Genomic DNA, 17,161 nt, shown 5'->3' on the forward strand with positions numbered 1-17,161 from the left:
AATTAGCATCCTGATGCAGGCTGAATCATGCATCAGTGCTTGCATAAAGGTTGGGCATAGTGACCAGTTATGGCACATATATTTGTTCAGCAAATCAAACTTTTGCAGTAAGTTGAGTAGTAAGAATGTGTTTGTTGAACTTGTTCACCAAATAAAATTGTTCTAGATGCTTAATTGATTGGTAGATGCAAATCTGTTTCATAATATTAAGAGAAATAGTTATGATGAATAAAGAAATGTCAAAATGGGAATTCCATAGACAGAGGTTAAATGTTCATATTTCAACAAGAAAGGGATGTAAACATACTTTGTTGTGACTCCAATTAATTGCTTAAAACTGTAATGATCTTGTTATGGGTGGTTGTCGGTATGGACCGACGGAGTTGATCGAGTGACTTGACATCCGACCCGACTCTCATGTCAATCCATTTCTATCGACCCTAAAGCAGGCATGAGTCAGTCCTCGACTCAGGATCCCTTTATCTGGGAGTCGAGTCTCTCTGCATCCGGATGCGTTTTGAATATGGAATCCGAAGCCGACTCTTCAGTGTCCAAGGTACAACCCCAAGCCGAATCCTCCCTCGAGCCGAATCCTCCCTCGAAGCGAATCCTCCCTCAAGCCGAATCCTCCCTCGAGGCGAATCATCTCTCAAGCCGAGTCCTCCCTCGGGACGATTCCTTATCCGAGTCTCATCCGGATGCCAGCTCGAATGCTAACAGTCGGCTCAGTGCCTTTGCCCGCATTCGGCTGACGCCGAACAATTATCACGGTGCCCGACTCCATCGTTCTCATCATTTCTTCTGACAATCTCATACTCCGCAATTATGATCGCCGTCCTGACACCCACGTACGAAATGACCTTACGAGCGTATGTCAACGATGGGACTTTTATCCTGACCATCCCATATCTTTCTGACAAGAATACTCAGAGATAAGCCGTTTCTTTAATTAACATGGGATGCGCTTAATTGAGAAGTGATGAGACCTTTTCTTCTCCCTTATATAAAGGTCACTCCAGGTACGCGCGCACATGCGATCACACACCCACTCTCTCATTCTCCTCTGTTCTTTCTCCTTCTCTTCCTTCTGTATTTGTTGACTTAAACGTCGGAGTGGTCACGCTAGGGCACCTCTGACCTTCCCTCACACATTTGCTTTGCTTGCAGGACTCGACGAACGATTCGGCACCCTCAATTTTGTTACTTGCTGGTGAAGAGATCTGGTCGGTGACACGTCCCTGGGTGGTTCTCTAACTGCTAAATATTTCTATATGGGCTTCCTGAATTAAACCTTGAAACAACAGAAAACACAGAGTAGTCAAAATGAAAATAACATTGTTTTGAGATGGCAGCTGCAAAACTAGAGTTGCCGTGTACTCTTCTCGTATGATCCATAGACCATCTTATTTTGCCAAAGGAGAGAAAGGACTCATTCGGTTCACTTGAGATGCAATAACTGAAATCTTTCCAAAATCAAATTACTATAGTCCAAAGGTGGGACAATCTATGATTTGGTATAACCTAAGGGGTGCCGCGAGGACGAAGCATCTCATCCACCATCTGAATCTCAGAATTGGAAGGGGGTAACATAACAAAACCAGACCAAATTAAGGAACTAACCTTCTGCTCCATGCTTGGATCAGGCTTTGGGCTCGTTCGAGAAGGCGAGGCCATGCTCGAAGACCTTGACGGATCGCGGGGCCCTGGGACTGCGAACGGGGAAGGTGAACTCCCACAACCCCCTCCGCCGTCATCGACCTGGGTTTCGAGCCGGTCTAGCTGCGCTGCTCCTACCCGCCCCACCATCTCCGTTCGAAGTCCGCGTCGCCGGCGTGACCTTGCGCAAAGCTGCTCTAAGCATTTTGAGTTAGCTGCTAACGTTGTAAGTGGTAACAGGTTGAATATATAAAGGATAAAAACCACTCCTAATTATTAGAATATCAAAAATATTAAAAAGATTATTTGTCAAACTAATTAAATTATTTTAAAAAAATTAAAATCACTATAAAATTATTATAATGGTCATTTCAAATGTGCTACAATAATAATACCGTCGTTAAATAACTATTACAAAGTTGTGGTGACTATTTTATAAATTTGTTTTTTAACAAAATGCGTATCAGCAGGTTCTTGGACGATTACAAGAATAGGCGATGAAAAACTAAGACGTGCTATCTCGGCATCTCTAGCTTGATATACTATATATGGGAGGCACGTAATCGAAGGTGTTATCAAGGTATTATCCCGAATTTTGATTGGATTTTTCGTAAGGTGCAGGTCCATGTATATCAGTTTGTAGATTTCAAGCCACGGTAGTATCCAAGTTGCCGGTGGCTTTGTTCCTGAGATGAGATTAGTTTTATGGTCTGTGGTGCTTTGTATGGCTCGTAGATGGACATGTAAGTGTTGTGATGTAGGAACATGTGGGACTATGGTGTTGGTGGTGTCATGAGTTTGATGTAGTTTCTTGTGTGATTGGTCATATGTGTGTGCCTAACGATTAGTGTTGTCTAGACTATGATCTTTTGATTGTACATTTAAGAGGTCTAACCTCTTTTTTATTTTATCTATATATGAATCATTAAAAAAAATGCTCTATGTATATTTATATTGTAAGTTGAGTTTAAAAAAATGATTTATTTTAATATGTTATAATAATTATAATGTAACTGTTACATATGGTAGAAGTTAAGAATAAGAAATAAAAAATAAGAATATTGTTTTTAAAAAAATATCTGGGTACTCTTTTAATTTTTATTTTTAAATGTCCATTCGACTATTCTTATAATTAATGTTCTTTTATTTCTATCTTTTAATAAATACTTTAACACTGAGAAAGAAAAGAGAGGAAAAATAAAATATTTATATTTCTTTTTTTAAAAGGGATAGAAGATTCATTAATATAATATGTGTTATTTTGTTTAAGGAAAATAAAAAAATAAAAATTAAATATATAAAATTATAAAAATACTCTCACTTATAATAAAAGATAATGCATGTAAAGTACCCATGAAAAATTATAAAATTCTATCAATATTACATGTAGAAATTGAGATATAAAAATACTAAAATAGACATACTTTTTGAATAAATCTTTGTCCTTAAAGCAGAAGAAGATTAAAGTTATTTATTTTTGTCCTCTTAAGTCTTATCATCAAAGAGATTTGCGGTGAGGGTCGATATCAATATCGTAGAGTGCAAGCAGTTGGACATTAGGCGATGATAACATGCGTTGTTTGAGGAGCGACGTTACAAAGACGAGATATTTAAATAGATGAATTAATTTAAGAAATAATATTTTAAAATAAAAATAAAATTAGAATAAAATATTTTTTAATTATCTTCTCCTTCTTTACCTTCCACGTGTAAGAAATTTTAACAATTTATCTTTATTTATCCTTCCCTCTCCTTTCCCTTCTTAACTCACCTCATCTTATCCTAAAGAGTTAAAATTTTCTTTCTCTTTCAAACCTTCCCTTCACCTTCCTCCCAAACAAAGCTTAATAATATTTGATCAATTTTAATTAAGTTAGATCTTCGATTAAATTAAAATTATTTTATTTAATACTTAGTAGTTTTAATCATTATTAAAATAACTTTAACTATAATTACTTAATATACTTTAGCCAAAGTTATTACTTTGGTTAAAGTTGTTACATTGTTTAGGATGAGAGTATTTTCGAGATATATGAGATGCCCTTTTTAATATTTTTTAAAATGGAAAAAATATTATATGGAACATGGCTATATGAAAAATGTTGTGTATTTAAGTAAAATGGTAAATAGCTATCATGATTATGACTTTTGAGAATGCATATTATATAATTACATATTTACTTGAATAATCATGCACAATTAGCAGATAATACAATTTGTTAGGTATTTCACCATTTAATTATTCTACAGGTGCAATATTATATTATTTCTACTGTTGAAGATATTATCGAGAATTAGGTTCGGGTTTCATGAGAGGTTACGTAAGACAGTGATGGGTCGAGTACAGGAAGAGTAGTTTTGCTCGTCATCAATTGGTTTGAGCGTCAGCTGACTAATCGGCAGGCCCCTAGTGCAGTTGCCTGTCCTGTGTGACACAGAAGATCCGCTCGCCCTTGAGAGTCAGTTACGCATGGCTGGCCCGCAAGGTATAGTTTTGGGTGACGTTGCCTTCCCCATTTCACCACTCTCTTATATAGCTCCCTCCTCTGTCTCTCTCTCTCTCTCTTCCTCCTCCGCCGGGAGAAGAAATCGGTCTTCTAGACTCGAATCCCTTCTACGGCGCCGATCGCCGGCACCGATCTTTCTCCTCGCCTTCCGGTTCTCGTGTATGCTTCTCCATCCGTAAGTTTTTCTTTCAACAAAGAATTTGGTTATCTTCTGATTCATGTTAACCCTAATGGCATTTCGTTTGGCGTCGGAATCGTCGGCTTAGATTTTGAACGGATATCTTCCGATTTCTGCTGATATTTTAGGTGATTAAAGGTCCTCTATGCAGTACAGAACCAAACTTCTCGCACGCCACATTTTTTCTTTTCTTTGTTCGCTTAATGATATGACAGCCCGTTTCGTTCTTTGAGTTGGCATTACTGATTTCTTGCAACTTGTATTCGATCTGGATTCGTCGTGGGTCGTAGGAGGCTAAATTAGCCGGAAGTTTTGCATATAGAAACCGAGGAACTGATTCCTTTTAGTAGAGAAGGATTCGTTCAGCGAACCTCCTGGAATGAGTTTGGAGAATGAGGATCCGTTATTTGAAAGAAGTTCTGATACTAGGTGAGCAGCTTTTAGAGCTTGTTGTTATGTATCGATGTTGTTTTCTGTCCCTTATGCTTTGCCTTCCTGCCTTGTGTATAGGAAAACTAAAGTATGCTATACAAGAGATGAACTTTTATCTTTTAGCAAACTTTGCGACAAATTACCTAATGGATTTGATACTTCAGCCTTGAGGTAATTTATGGTGAAATATAATCATATTTATCCTTTTTTGTCTGGTGTCTTATATAGATAATTTTGTCTGGCTCGCTGTTTCTTTTGCCATGCAGTGAATTGGATGAAGCATCTTATACTGTAAATGAAAGGCAAAGAGGTTTTGGAGGCTCAAGTTTTCACATCACAAAGCGCAGCGATTATACATCTCCACCGCCAAACAGGTCAGAAGTTGCAGTCAGTTATTCTCGTGGAAGCTCTGGGAGGTGGGATGGACGATTAAATAATAGAGATGGAGACCTCCAATCTAATCGTGAAACAAATACACAAGGTTTGTTGGTCCAAGCGAACAAAAACAGAAAATGCTAGTCATTTTGATGCTTGATTTATTAGTTAAGCTTTTACTTGTCTAGTTTTCATTCTGGTAGCTGTTATTTGTCACTTTTCTCCATAGACACATTTACTTTTGCAAACTAGTGTTATGGCTTAATGGAGGATAATCCATGTACTTGTCTTGCTATAGTTGAATACAACTTTTTGCTTTTCTTTGCTGTGTGACCTGGAGGTCACTGGTTCTAGTTGCGGAAATAACCTCTTGCAATGCAAGGTAAGACTATATACAACAGACACAATGTGGTCCGACCCTTCCCGAGACCTTGCATTGACAGATCTTTCATGCATTGGGTTGCCTTTTTTTTTTTTGTTTGATGAAGATGGGAATCCTAATGCATATGCAACACCAGATTATTTATAATGGTATTGCTAGTTTTATATATTTTGTTCATTTCTAATTTCAGTCATAACATTTCCAAACAAAAGATTGAATCCTAGATGCCTATGCCTTCTGCACCAAATAATACAGGGTTATGTGCTGCTGGATTCGTGTCACTAATCTATTTCCTTTCACCTTTGTTAGAAAGGCTATTCCAAAACTAGAAGCTTCATGCATTAAAATAGTCGCGCCATCTTGGATTTTGAAACGATCCCCAATATATCTAATGGATATATTTTTAAATTCATAGTATCAGAATCTGATCACCCAATTATGCATTTTGATGCTCATCATCATTAAATAGAAATTATTTCTCTCAAAGATTGTGATCCATCTATAGTTCTAACTGTTTGCTTGTTCGCTATATAAACCTTTTGTATCATTGACACTATTCTGGATTGATTTTGCCACTTGCATCATGTACGAAATGTCAGATATTGGACAACGATTTGGAACACAATCTAGACGTTACTCTGAGCATGCTGAGCATGATGGACTTTTAGGAAGTGGTGCTTTTCCAAGACCTTCAGGCTGCGGAGGACCATCAACAGCAAAATCTAGGGCAGCTAGTCAATTTCCACTCAATAAGACTTCTGGAGCCTATCAGCCTCCAAGACCTTATAAGGTTTGACAATTGGAAAGTATTAAAACACTTCTCTGTTGCAACAAAGGCTTTGTTGGTTTTCGTCATTATAGTAACATTCATTCTGAGAGTAGTGTTGTAAAAATTCTGCATTTTGGTTTAGGCTTTGCCTTTTCAACGAAAGGATGATAGAGATTCATGTAACGATGAAACATTTGGGTCAACTGATTATTCAAGTGAGGACAGAGCAGAAGAACAAAGGAGAAGAGGTATGCTATATGGTTACTAGCTTTATTTATGATTGTGTGTCCATTGTAGGCTCTTTTCCCCTTGTTTTCTGTGGTTCTATTTTCTTTGGTTATGTGGATGCAGAATCCTTTGAGCTAATGAGAAGAGAACAACAGAAAGCACTGCAAGAAAAGCAAAATAATCACAAACATAATCTTGATGCTGATATTATTACATTGCTTGAGAATTCAGCTGATAAGAAAAGTATAATCAGCAAAACTGACAAAGCAGAGGACTCTTCACTAGCTAAGGTTGAATCTCCTAGATCTTCTACTATGCACGCACCTCTATCTCGGCCACTTGTACCACCTGGGTTTGCTAGTGCAGCAGTGGACAAAATCCTTCCTGTTCAATCTAATTGCATTGCATCAGAGGTATTGACAATATTCATTTTAGTATCATTAATCATGAAGTATTTTTCTCTGAGAAATGGATATTCTCACAAAAATTTTGCTTCAGTTATAGCTATCAGACTGCACGATCAATTAAATTCTTAGCAGCTCTCATCCTTTGATGTTTATTTGCTTTGAGGTTTACCTCATAGTTTTTAAATTGACCAATACTGATCTGGATTAGGCGAGTTGTTTTGGGATGGACTGGTTTTTGCCTGATTTCTTGGGTAAAATCATAATTGATTTAAAAAAAATCTGTCATGATTGAAATTGAAGAAAAATAGATCAAACGATTGAAAATGTGATTCAATGTGAAGGATATCAGATGAAATAAACAAAATAATCAATTAATAGACTTCTGCTTCTACAAAATAAAAAGTAAAAGATGCATGAGAGATGGAATAGAAATGGTACACATGGAGACATTATAGAGGCATTTCAATGGTGATAGAGGTGTTTTAACGGTGAGGTGTTTTAAGCACAATCGGATTGCATTCATAATTATGAAACTGCTTAGAAAAGAACACCATAAATATAAAACACTCCTAACAAATGCTGGCCTATTAAAAGCCATTAAAATTTGATACAAAAATGAAAAAATTGAAATAATAAACACAGAATGTAAGTGTAGTTAAAGTATGTTTTAAGCATGATACTAACTTATGAAGTAAAAATGATAAATACATCACTGGACAATGAGGAATAGATATGTCTAAGATAATAGTTTGGATTTTCGATAAAAATAATTAGTATTAATCTTCACAATATAGTTCCAAATGATGTAACGGATAAATTGATCATGCTTATCAATAACTAGAAGTTTTACCAATTGAGTACTAAAATTATAAAAAGAAATCTAATGTGACATTAGAAAATTGCATTTTAACAAATTCTTCAGTTCATATTCTGTTGTATTGAATTTCTCTTACATTTTTTTCTGTTTGCTTAAATTTAAAATTATCATTAGAATTTATTTTCTGTTGCATTTAATTTTTTTCATATGTTTTTTTTACCTTTTACTCAAATTTAAATTTATCCATTTTCTGATTCCTATTTTATTGATCTGACCATCTGATACAGTTGTTGAGATTTACTTACCAGCCGATCTTGACACCAATACAGATATGCAAACTATGCCTTACATCAGATCAGCATGTGTTGAATTACCAATGTTGTTTTAAATCGTTAATTTCTGAAACAAATTCCATTTATTGCCAACATTTTGTTCTTCTACCTTTAGGACTTGTTTGGATACTGATTAATAAGGTGAAAAAGGAAAATAAAAGAAGGGATGTATTTTTGTTTGATTTTTTCTTCATGATTGGCCATGATAAATGCTACATTAGTTAATATGGGAGCCCTATTATTCCAGCTATCCGCTGATAGCAAGTATCATAATCCAATCTTAAATCTTGTATGCATCCAGCATCCATCCATGCCCTTGGATAATGCATATGCATCATGCAATTACCTGAGTGCATGTCACCTGCATATATACCAATCTGTTGCTAAAAAGCTCATGGAGCTATGGTAGCCCACCATAGCAATCCCAAATCAACCAACGTTAAGTCTTTAATTTCTCAACATGGAAAACATTGGGAAGATCAAAACAAACTTTTAACAGACACAAAGCAAACTGACTCAAGGGCAGTAGTAATTCTGATCTTTCAAGAATGTTTTAGATCTCAGAAATGGCATAATGGATCAAAATAAAAATAGAAACTAGAATCTGGCAACATAATCCAATCCATCCGCATGACTTCTCAGTCAGTAGGGTGATTCAAAGGGGATATCTTAGGTGGATTGAAACAATTTGGCATCAATTTGGATAACTTGAGATTGAGCCATTCTAAGAACTCACTTCAAACGAAGTGGGCTATGAAAGCAGAAAGGAAGTTCTCCACCAATGCTAGAGAGGAGAGGCATGGAATCCATAGGAGAGCTGGAAGTTTTGCTGCGGCTGTGCATGGAGGGATTCATAAGCAAGGAGGGATAAGACAAACTATTATTCTGACACAAGTCCTACTTTTTTGAAATTTTGATAGCGTGCCCCTACATTTAAAGGGATGCCTTTATGATTTTTAAAATTAAGATATAACACATGCCCTACTGTGTCCACCACTGGAAGTGATGACATTTTCCATCGTGGACCTTCCAAGTGCCCACTGCAGGTGCAATAATGACTGCAGGTCGTATAATATTGTCCTGCTGATGTTTTTTAAGTCTGATATATTTCTCAATGCAAATCCTGCTTGAGCTAAATCATATTGAACAAAACAATAAAACTCCCATCAATGTGATGAACAAAAGCTAAATCTATGTTCATTTACTTGACATGTGCATTTGGTGATCACCTTGTTTTTTTTTTTTTTTTGCCACGCTTTCTGTCATCTCAGGCTAGTATTGCTGGTATTGTCAACAACAAGCATCTTGATAGCACCCATACTGATAAGGAAAAGAGACAACAATTAGACGTCTGCTTCAATGACAGCGTTAGAAAACATGAAATTGAAAGCCTCTCATCTACAGCATCTGATCTTCAGAATGCCAATGAAGTTCAGGTAGAGGCCGTAATGAATGATATTCTTGGCAAGAAAAAAGAGAAGTTTGATGGTACAAAATCATTTGCACATGACAATTCTGTCTCCATTCTGGAAAAGTTGCTCGGTGGTTCTTTACATATTTCTAGTACTGCATCCACTTCCTCTACTTCCTCTTTGGTAAGTGTTTTCCTATAAACTTGTCCCATTTTTTTCCAAAAATTCTTCTCTTCTTTTTGTTATTGATTTGTCCTGTTATCTCTGTAAATCTACCCATCTTTTAGTTTTATTGGTGATTAGTTCTCTTAGCAGATTAAACCATATACACTGAAACTATAGTTTTACATTCTTAGTACTCTCATAAGAGCTTAGCAGGGGCGACTAAACTAGACTAAGTCCAGCATTTGGATTGATTTAATTGAGGACATGCAGTTTAGTCACTCCCACTAAGAAATTTTGAAGATAGGACTTTCTATTTTGTTGGTTGTCCATTATGGAAATAAGATTCTTGTTTAAAACTTGTAAGACACTGATACATCAGTTACACAATGTTCTATTTCTCAGAATCTGGGACTTAAAAAGGACGAAGAACCATGGACTTCTTCAGTTTCTGTATCTTCTAAGTTTGCTAGTTGGTTTCTTGAAGAAGGTAAACCTGGAAATCATTACTTGTAGAACTTTTTTGCTTTATTTGAGGGATAAGCTAATAGATTTTTTATGCGCACACAGAAAATAAACCTTCAGAAGATTTCTCATCAAAGAATCTCCTTTCATTGATTGTGAATAACGATAAAGTTGGCTCATCTGAATCTATAGTTTCTCATGATAAAGTATTTGAACATGAGGAACTGGATGGTACTGATATCAGTAATACTACACAGAAATTTGATGTGTCTCCCACAATAACTTTGGGAATTGGGATCTCTGAACAATATCATCAAGTCGATAAGTTAGATTCAAGTCCTACTGTTCTTACATGTGAGGACCTTGAGCAGTCAATCTTGTCTGACATCAAAGGGGGGCCAAGTCTCCAGCATATGATGGTACAGGGACCTGAGACAAGAACAGATGAAAAAATGGAACTCCAGAAAACTGATATCAACGAGCATGCATCACAACATCTTCTTTCTTTGTTACAAAAAGGAACCAAAAATGAGGAGATGACAACTGGAACTGGTCTGGATGTTGAGTTCTTTCATAAATCGTCTTTAACTGATAAGAAAAGTTCTTTGAATTTTCCGATTCCTGAGAAGAGCTCCACTGAGACAATGTCCAGTGCAGATAAGACCTTGACTCTCGAAGCATTATTTGGAGCTGCATTTATGAATGAGCTTCAATCGGCTCAAGCTCCTGTTTCTACACAGAGAGTGCCAGATGGTGGAACCAATACTAATGCCTTTCCATCATCGGCTGGATTGCCTTTTCCAAACCCTGATGCTGGTTTCTTTTCTTCTAGTTCCTGTGATTATCAACCGAACAAGCCTGATCATCACAGTGACGCAGTGCCTCTGGGCACTGTTGGTTCTGGAGAGAAAATACTTGACTTTCACTTGCCAGATGAGCAGAGTTTGATCATTGATAGTGATGCTCTGGAATCTGCAATCTCAGATCCTATACCCTTTGCTAATGCAGGTAAAGAGGAGCTGTTTTCCAAAATGAACGCCGAGCGTCTTAATAATAATTTGCTTAATGCCATTCCAAGAAATGCAGAAGACATTCAAAACCCTGGTTCTTTTCGGAGCCCCCATGACCTGGTAAATACTGGTGCTTTTCATCATCCTTCACAGGGAAGGGCATCATCTCATACTGTCAACCATGCAATGCCTCTACACCCATTGTTGGATCATCTCACTAATGGGAATCAACAAATGAAGCATATTAGCCCTGAACAAAATTTTCATGACCACCCCCCTCAAAATTTTCTTGAAAATCTTGTTCCTCATAATGCTTACCATGCTAATGCACCTCACATGGATCCTACCTCCTATCACTTGATGTTACAGCAGTTGTCGATTCCAGGAAACTTCCCGCAGCAATTGCCCCATCCAGGTTTTCCAAGAGTTATGCAATTACCTCATCAGATAAATCACGTGCAAGGGTTTGTGCCAGAGACAAACAATATGCATAACATTGCATTACAGCATCAGCGGTCTAACTATGGTAGCTTCGGGATGGGAATGCCAGGTAAATTCCACTCTCATTCTTGTGTTTACTGGATTGGCAGATTCCTCAATTTATTTGCTAACTTGAAATTTGTAGGTTACTTCTTCCATGTTCCGCTTATCAACTCTGCAATCCCACTTTATAACTTGAATCAGCATTTCGATGAAATTTAGAAAATTCAGGCAAATTAACATTCATATTCTACACAATTTCTTTCAAATATTTGTGCATGACATTGAGTTTATTTATTTAAAATTTGTCTTGTGGTAAAGACATCTAAACTCTCGCATATAATTTTACCCTATAACCTTTATATTATGGTAGAGCTTGTTACTGCACAAAGCCTTCTGTTTGTTGCTTATACCTAAGCAGTGTGGCAATGCTGTAATCCTCTAGCTAAAATTTGCATTCTTGTATTATTGTTGATTTCAGATTCATTCTAAATTTTTATATCTGATCACCAAATGCAGGAGCGTTTGTGGGTGGCAGCAGCAGCAGCAATCATCCAGATGCATTTCAAAGACTATTGGAGATGGAGATGAGAGCCAACGAAAAGCATGCCCACCCTGCAGCTGCTGGTCACATTCCCAGCATGTATGGTCCGGAATTTGACATGAGCTTCCGGTACAGATGACTCTCCAGATCCTTCCGATTAGTTTGGTGGTGGTGTTACCGTGGTTTGTGTTGTTTTTTATTTTCTTGCTTTGGGGCATATCGACGATATCTCAAATATCTTCAGCCCAAGGCCTCGGGGTGAATGCAGACGAGCATGGAGAAACAGAGAGACTTCCATGTGTATAGGTGAGCTGGGGGTTTCTCTATTCTTAATTAGTTTTCACTCAGTGTCCGTTAAAACCTGGAGCTTCAGAAGCTGCTCACTCATGTAACATGTAGACGTGCTGTGCCTGAACTTTTGTCAGAGATTACTGCTCGATCACTTTAATATTTTTTGCTCGTTTGTTTATTGTATCTGATTATCTCATGTCATTAGGTGTCTCTAGAGCTTCAAGTGAAGGTTTTAGTTCCGTTAGGCATCTGTAGTCGTCCAGTCCAGTTTAAGTTGTTGGAAGTAGCTATCGGTCACATTTTTTCCCCCTTTTTCATTTCAATTTCCAAATTAATTTTGGCAACGACCGAATAACCCGAAATGGGAATAGTTGGTACAAATTATTCCACGATTATAGAAAAACAGTTATAGATTTTTGCATAGTGTTATAATATGCTTGAAATTTCGAATGCATTTTTCCTTAAAAAAAAAAAAAAGGGTCGAGTTTCTATACGTCTGTCTGCACTCCAGTCCCCAACCCCACCCGCCCGCCCCCGGTTTTCGCCACGTGTCCATCTCCTCCGCCAACCATTTCTCCTGCACCAACCAACACAAACAGTGTCCGGCCACATACATAGCAGAAGAGGACTCCGTCGCCCGCCGCCGGCCACCGCCATCACTCAGTCCACGCTCTTCTTCTTCTTCCCCCGATCCACTGTCCTTCTTATGGTGTCTGCTCACCCCGGCGCACCCGATGATGGAGGCGGCAGCGGTGCCAGAAGAGAAGCAACGGCGGATGCGCCCCTCGTCAGTCGTCTTCTTCCCCACCGACCTCCTCCACTCATAGCACTCCCCCGAGCCTCGACCGACGACCCCGGCAAGAAGATCCGCAAGCCTTACACCATCACCAAGTCCCGCGAGAGCTGGACCGAGCAGGAGCACGACAAGTTCCTCGAAGCCCTCCATCTGTAAGGAAAAAGAATCCTCATTTCATATGGATTTGCTGTTCGGTTTGCCTTTTCTTCGATTTTGGCTCGGGAAGGTATGATTTTTCGAATATTGGGGCCAAATCCGGTGCTCGATTTGTATTCCTTCGAAGCGTATCTGGTGCCCATGAATGCGCTACCCCTTTCTGAAATCGGCACCTCAGTTGAGCACAGTCTCATTCTCTAGGTTTCGCGAGAGACTTCTTTTTGTCGCTTTCGCGCCGACTTGCAGAATTAGGCATTACTGGCCATTTCCTGTGCAAGAAACACACACACACACACAAAAGGGAGGGATTTTATGTCATTTCTCTTAAATCTCTCCCAGAGTTTCACTACTACTCTTTACTCCGTTCAACTTTCTTTTTATACTTGATCCAAATTTTACGTGGATGCTCGATATGATGTAATCAAATCTCTTCTTTTCAATTCAGTGGGTATCAACAACTGTTTAGACAGCATGATGTTTAATTAAAATGTAATAACTTTGGTTGCTTGGATGCCTATAAACCACACCACACGGTTTCCTCCCATTTCAGCAAAAGGTGGAGTGTTGTACTTTATTGGGCATTATGCATTTCATAGCATCTCTAATGTGTATAAGTGTCATTTGGTACGACGATAATAATTATAATGATGCAAAGGCTTTACGACGATAATGACATTTATCTTCCTGATCTTGCAGTTTTGATCGGGACTGGAAAAAGATAGAAGCATTTGTTGGCTCGAAGACAGCTATCCAGGTGAGTTAGAGACTTGTAGCAGTAAGGAGTTCATGCAAAAATACCAAGACAATAGACAAAGTAGGGGATGACTTGTGCAGTAAAATGTGAATTTCATTCTAGAAATTACCTTGCAACCTTTCTTATTTAAAGGGCTTCCTAAACAACCACACACATGCATTACTGTGTGTGGAAGAACTGAGATGTGAAATTAAGAAAAATTTGAGATGTTGTGTATCATGAAATTCGACACTTTTAAAGGATGTCCTTACAGATAAGGAGCCATGCACAGAAGTACTTCCTCAAGGTCCAGAAGAATGGTACAAGTGAACATGTACCTCCACCTCGACCCAAGCGGAAAGCAGCTCATCCATATCCTCAGAAAGTCCCTAAAAATGGTCAGACTTGTTCATATGAATTCTCAGATTTCATGTAGTATTCTAACTAATATTTTTTTCCCTCAAGGCACTGCCTCTCTCCAGGTATCCTGTTTACTTGAACCAGGTTATGCCCTCGCGGTAGATTTTTCTTCTGCACCTGGAAACTCTACCTCGAAAGCGTCAATGCATTCCAAGGGTCACAGTTGTCTCCAGCCGGTTACTGCATCTCACCAAACAGCAGGTTTGACATTCTACCTTCAGTAGTTTGATCGTTGTCATTCTTTTCCGCTGACTTAGTTGTTAACTTTGCAGATGATACAAGACCTGCTGGAGTGTTAACGACAAATATTTGTTCTACTAGCACAATCTGCCTTGCAACCTGGCCAAGTTCCGAAACGGCTGATCAAGAAAAGCTTACCATGGATCCTCACGGTGAGCCCTTATTTTCTGCTACATGTTATCTAGTTTGTCCAATTGATGAGGAAGAGACAACATCCACTCTGGCTCACTAGTTTGATTGCAAGAACAAATCGATGTTAATATAAGGGCAAATTATTTGTACAACTGTTATAGTGTTTACTGGTATTCCATATATCTTTGACTGAAATTATCCACTCTACCAATAACATCTCTTATTCAAAATTAGTTTAATATAAGCCAATAGGGTATACATATATATAAGTTGAGGCAAACTTTTTATCAGAAATACAGAAAAATGATATTTATTTACTGATTTGTAAATAGATCGAGGGACTTCATTTATGCGTGTTCCAAATCTTCTTCGAAGGACATGTTATGATTCTGCTATTTTCTTGTTGCGTCTTGTATAGATTGAAGGTGACCTTGCTCTTCTGCTTGATTACTTTCTCGTCTTTGACTTGGTATTTCATACAGTTTTACCAGATTTTGGTCAAGTATACAGCTTTCTCGGAAGTGTCTTTGAGCCTGGCAGTACTGGTCATTTGGAAAAACTAAAGGAGATGGATCCAATTGATGTTGAAACAGTATGATATCTTCCATAACCAGAGCCTTTTACAAATGTTGCTTATATTGCAGAATGCTTTGTGCTTAGTTTTTCTAGCAAGGAAGTTATTCTCATCTTTAATCTTGAAATGCACCATCATAATGTTATTATAATGGAGTTACTGCTTAACTGTTTTCAATTTGGTTCTCGCCTTCTTGTGACAAACTAGCGGTTTTATGCTAGTGTAGTGTAATTACCTTTTTCATCTCGTTCAGTTCTTATAGGGTTTTAGGAAGAAAAACACATTTTACTTCTTTCATTCCTGTAATGTTTGTGTTTCTAAATAGTTTATGAACACTTGCTCAAGAAAGGTATCTTCTATCTAGTATTATCGATGAAGAGCAGAGCTTGTGAAATTTATAGTGTTTATCCAGCTATTTTGGATTGGGGTTGCTCTCCCTCTATCCCTTGCACCTTCAACTCTTCTAACTATAGAATTCATATTCACTTTTGTACATAACAATGGCATTTCAATCTATTTTTCTCATTTTATTACTCAGAGCTGGATACACACTAAGGATGTAAACAACTATCACAGTGCTGAGGTGCAGACCTGATAACTGCCATAACCATATCCTGAATATACATTTCGATCGCCGACATCTACTGTATCGGCAAGGCCAAGTACCTAAGCCTGGTCAAGGCCAATGCTATATGTTTCTGAACTTAGTTTTTACCTCTAGACAATTGTTACTACTGTATCATATACACAAATTTCTTTATCTCTGGAAAGTTCTCGTTCCACATTCATCAATAATATGCTTATCGAAAATACTATGGTTACCTACAGAGAAGTGATGCTGTCTACAATACTTGTGCAGGTGCTGCTTCTGATGAGGAACTTAACCATCAATTTGATTAGTCCTGACTATGAATCCCATGTGAGTATCATCTGACCTTTTACCTTAGAAATTTCTTCAAATCACTGATTCAAGGTGGTCGATTTGTAAGTTTCACCGATCACATTTTGTCCATGTGGCATTTCCCATTAGATGATTGGATGCTATGCACGTAGATGATACTTCAATATCTTTTAGTGAGCACCAAAAACAGATTTGCTGCTCCTACTATTCATTCTTCTTTTTCTGAAATGTAGTTGCTCTTACACAGATAAGGTTACTCTCATCATCAGCGGATGCGAAATTTGCTATCACAAATAACATTTCCAGTGCATGTTAAACTGCTGCTCCTTTCATGTGAGTTCATCAATTTGTAATTGAAGGATTACCTGAACTTGTTCCATCTTTCATGCCAATCAACCAAACACACTATGAATTCCAGGGTTAACCTACCGCAGATGTTGCCCTGTATCAATGAGAAAGGGTCATTGAGATGGTGATGGTGATGAGGGAAGGTGCTTGAGGTAACAAGTGGAGAGGTGGAAGTGGCATGCAGTCCTTTAAGCTGCCGATGACTGTTAGTGATCGACCGATCAATGTCAGCTACCAGTCGGAGATGCTAGCTTGCGGCAATCAGTAAGAGTTAACCGTGATCATGGTAAAGAATCATAATCCATTGCTACTCTTTTGCAGAGAGTTTTATACAGAGATCTCTCTCTATGTTATATTATTGTTTTAAAAAATCAGATCAGCAAGCTGAATGACTATACAACAGACTAATTTCAG

The 17,161-nt window shown here is 37.9% G+C and overlaps 2 protein-coding genes across 5 annotated transcripts; both read left to right on the forward strand.

The window, feature by feature from the left end:
- Positions 1-4,237: 4,237 nt before the first annotated feature.
- LOC141813340 (uncharacterized) lies at positions 4,238-12,630 on the forward strand. 4 transcript variants are annotated; one of them, XM_074701288.1, is made up of 11 exons: positions 4,238-4,338; positions 4,470-4,770; positions 4,852-4,944; positions 5,040-5,254; positions 6,130-6,320; positions 6,442-6,547; positions 6,651-6,940; positions 9,355-9,678; positions 10,063-10,147; positions 10,228-11,682; positions 12,132-12,630. In XM_074701288.1, exons 2-11 carry the CDS (start codon positions 4,721-4,723, stop codon positions 12,293-12,295), a joined length of 2,973 nt encoding a protein of 990 aa, XP_074557389.1. In that variant the 5' UTR covers positions 4,238-4,338; positions 4,470-4,720; the 3' UTR covers positions 12,296-12,630. The 4 variants fall into 4 exon arrangements, with proteins under 4 accessions (XP_074557389.1, XP_074557390.1, XP_074557391.1 ...); XM_074701289.1 differs by having other exon boundaries at positions 4,632-4,770; XM_074701290.1 differs by having other exon boundaries at positions 4,255-4,322.
- Positions 12,631-13,103: 473 nt separating this feature from the next.
- On the forward strand, positions 13,104-17,126 carry LOC141813720 (protein REVEILLE 3-like). Its single transcript, XM_074701700.1, has 9 exons — positions 13,104-13,395; positions 14,096-14,153; positions 14,407-14,530; positions 14,598-14,753; positions 14,825-14,944; positions 15,407-15,516; positions 16,358-16,417; positions 16,647-16,732; positions 16,834-17,126. Exons 1-8 carry the CDS (start codon positions 13,154-13,156, stop codon positions 16,713-16,715), a joined length of 939 nt encoding a protein of 312 aa, XP_074557801.1. The 5' UTR covers positions 13,104-13,153; the 3' UTR covers positions 16,716-16,732; positions 16,834-17,126.
- Positions 17,127-17,161: the final 35 nt, after the last annotated feature.

Source organism: Curcuma longa, chromosome 20 (genome assembly GCF_044706935.1).
Source record: "Curcuma longa cultivar G26 ecotype Majalengka, Jawa Barat chromosome 20, ITB_CL_G26_1.1, whole genome shotgun sequence".
Classification (NCBI taxonomy): domain Eukaryota; kingdom Viridiplantae; phylum Streptophyta; class Magnoliopsida; order Zingiberales; family Zingiberaceae; genus Curcuma; species Curcuma longa.

Excerpts from the sequence above, each read along its gene's own strand:
- LOC141813340 (XM_074701288.1), top strand. The coding sequence starts at position 4,721 with ATGAGTTTGGAGAATGAGGATCCGTTATTTGAAAGAAGTTCTGATACT. Across the intron at positions 6,321-6,441 it reads AGCCTCCAAGACCTTATAAG|GCTTTGCCTTTTCAACGAAA; the intron begins GTTTGACAATTG and ends ATTTTGGTTTAG. Across the intron at positions 6,548-6,650 it reads AGAAGAACAAAGGAGAAGAG|AATCCTTTGAGCTAATGAGA; the intron begins GTATGCTATATG and ends ATGTGGATGCAG.
- LOC141813720 (XM_074701700.1), top strand. The coding sequence starts at position 13,154 with ATGGTGTCTGCTCACCCCGGCGCACCCGATGATGGAGGCGGCAGCGGT. Across the intron at positions 13,396-14,095 it reads TTCCTCGAAGCCCTCCATCT|TTTTGATCGGGACTGGAAAA; the intron begins GTAAGGAAAAAG and ends CTGATCTTGCAG. Across the intron at positions 14,754-14,824 it reads TGCATCTCACCAAACAGCAG|ATGATACAAGACCTGCTGGA; the intron begins GTTTGACATTCT and ends TTAACTTTGCAG.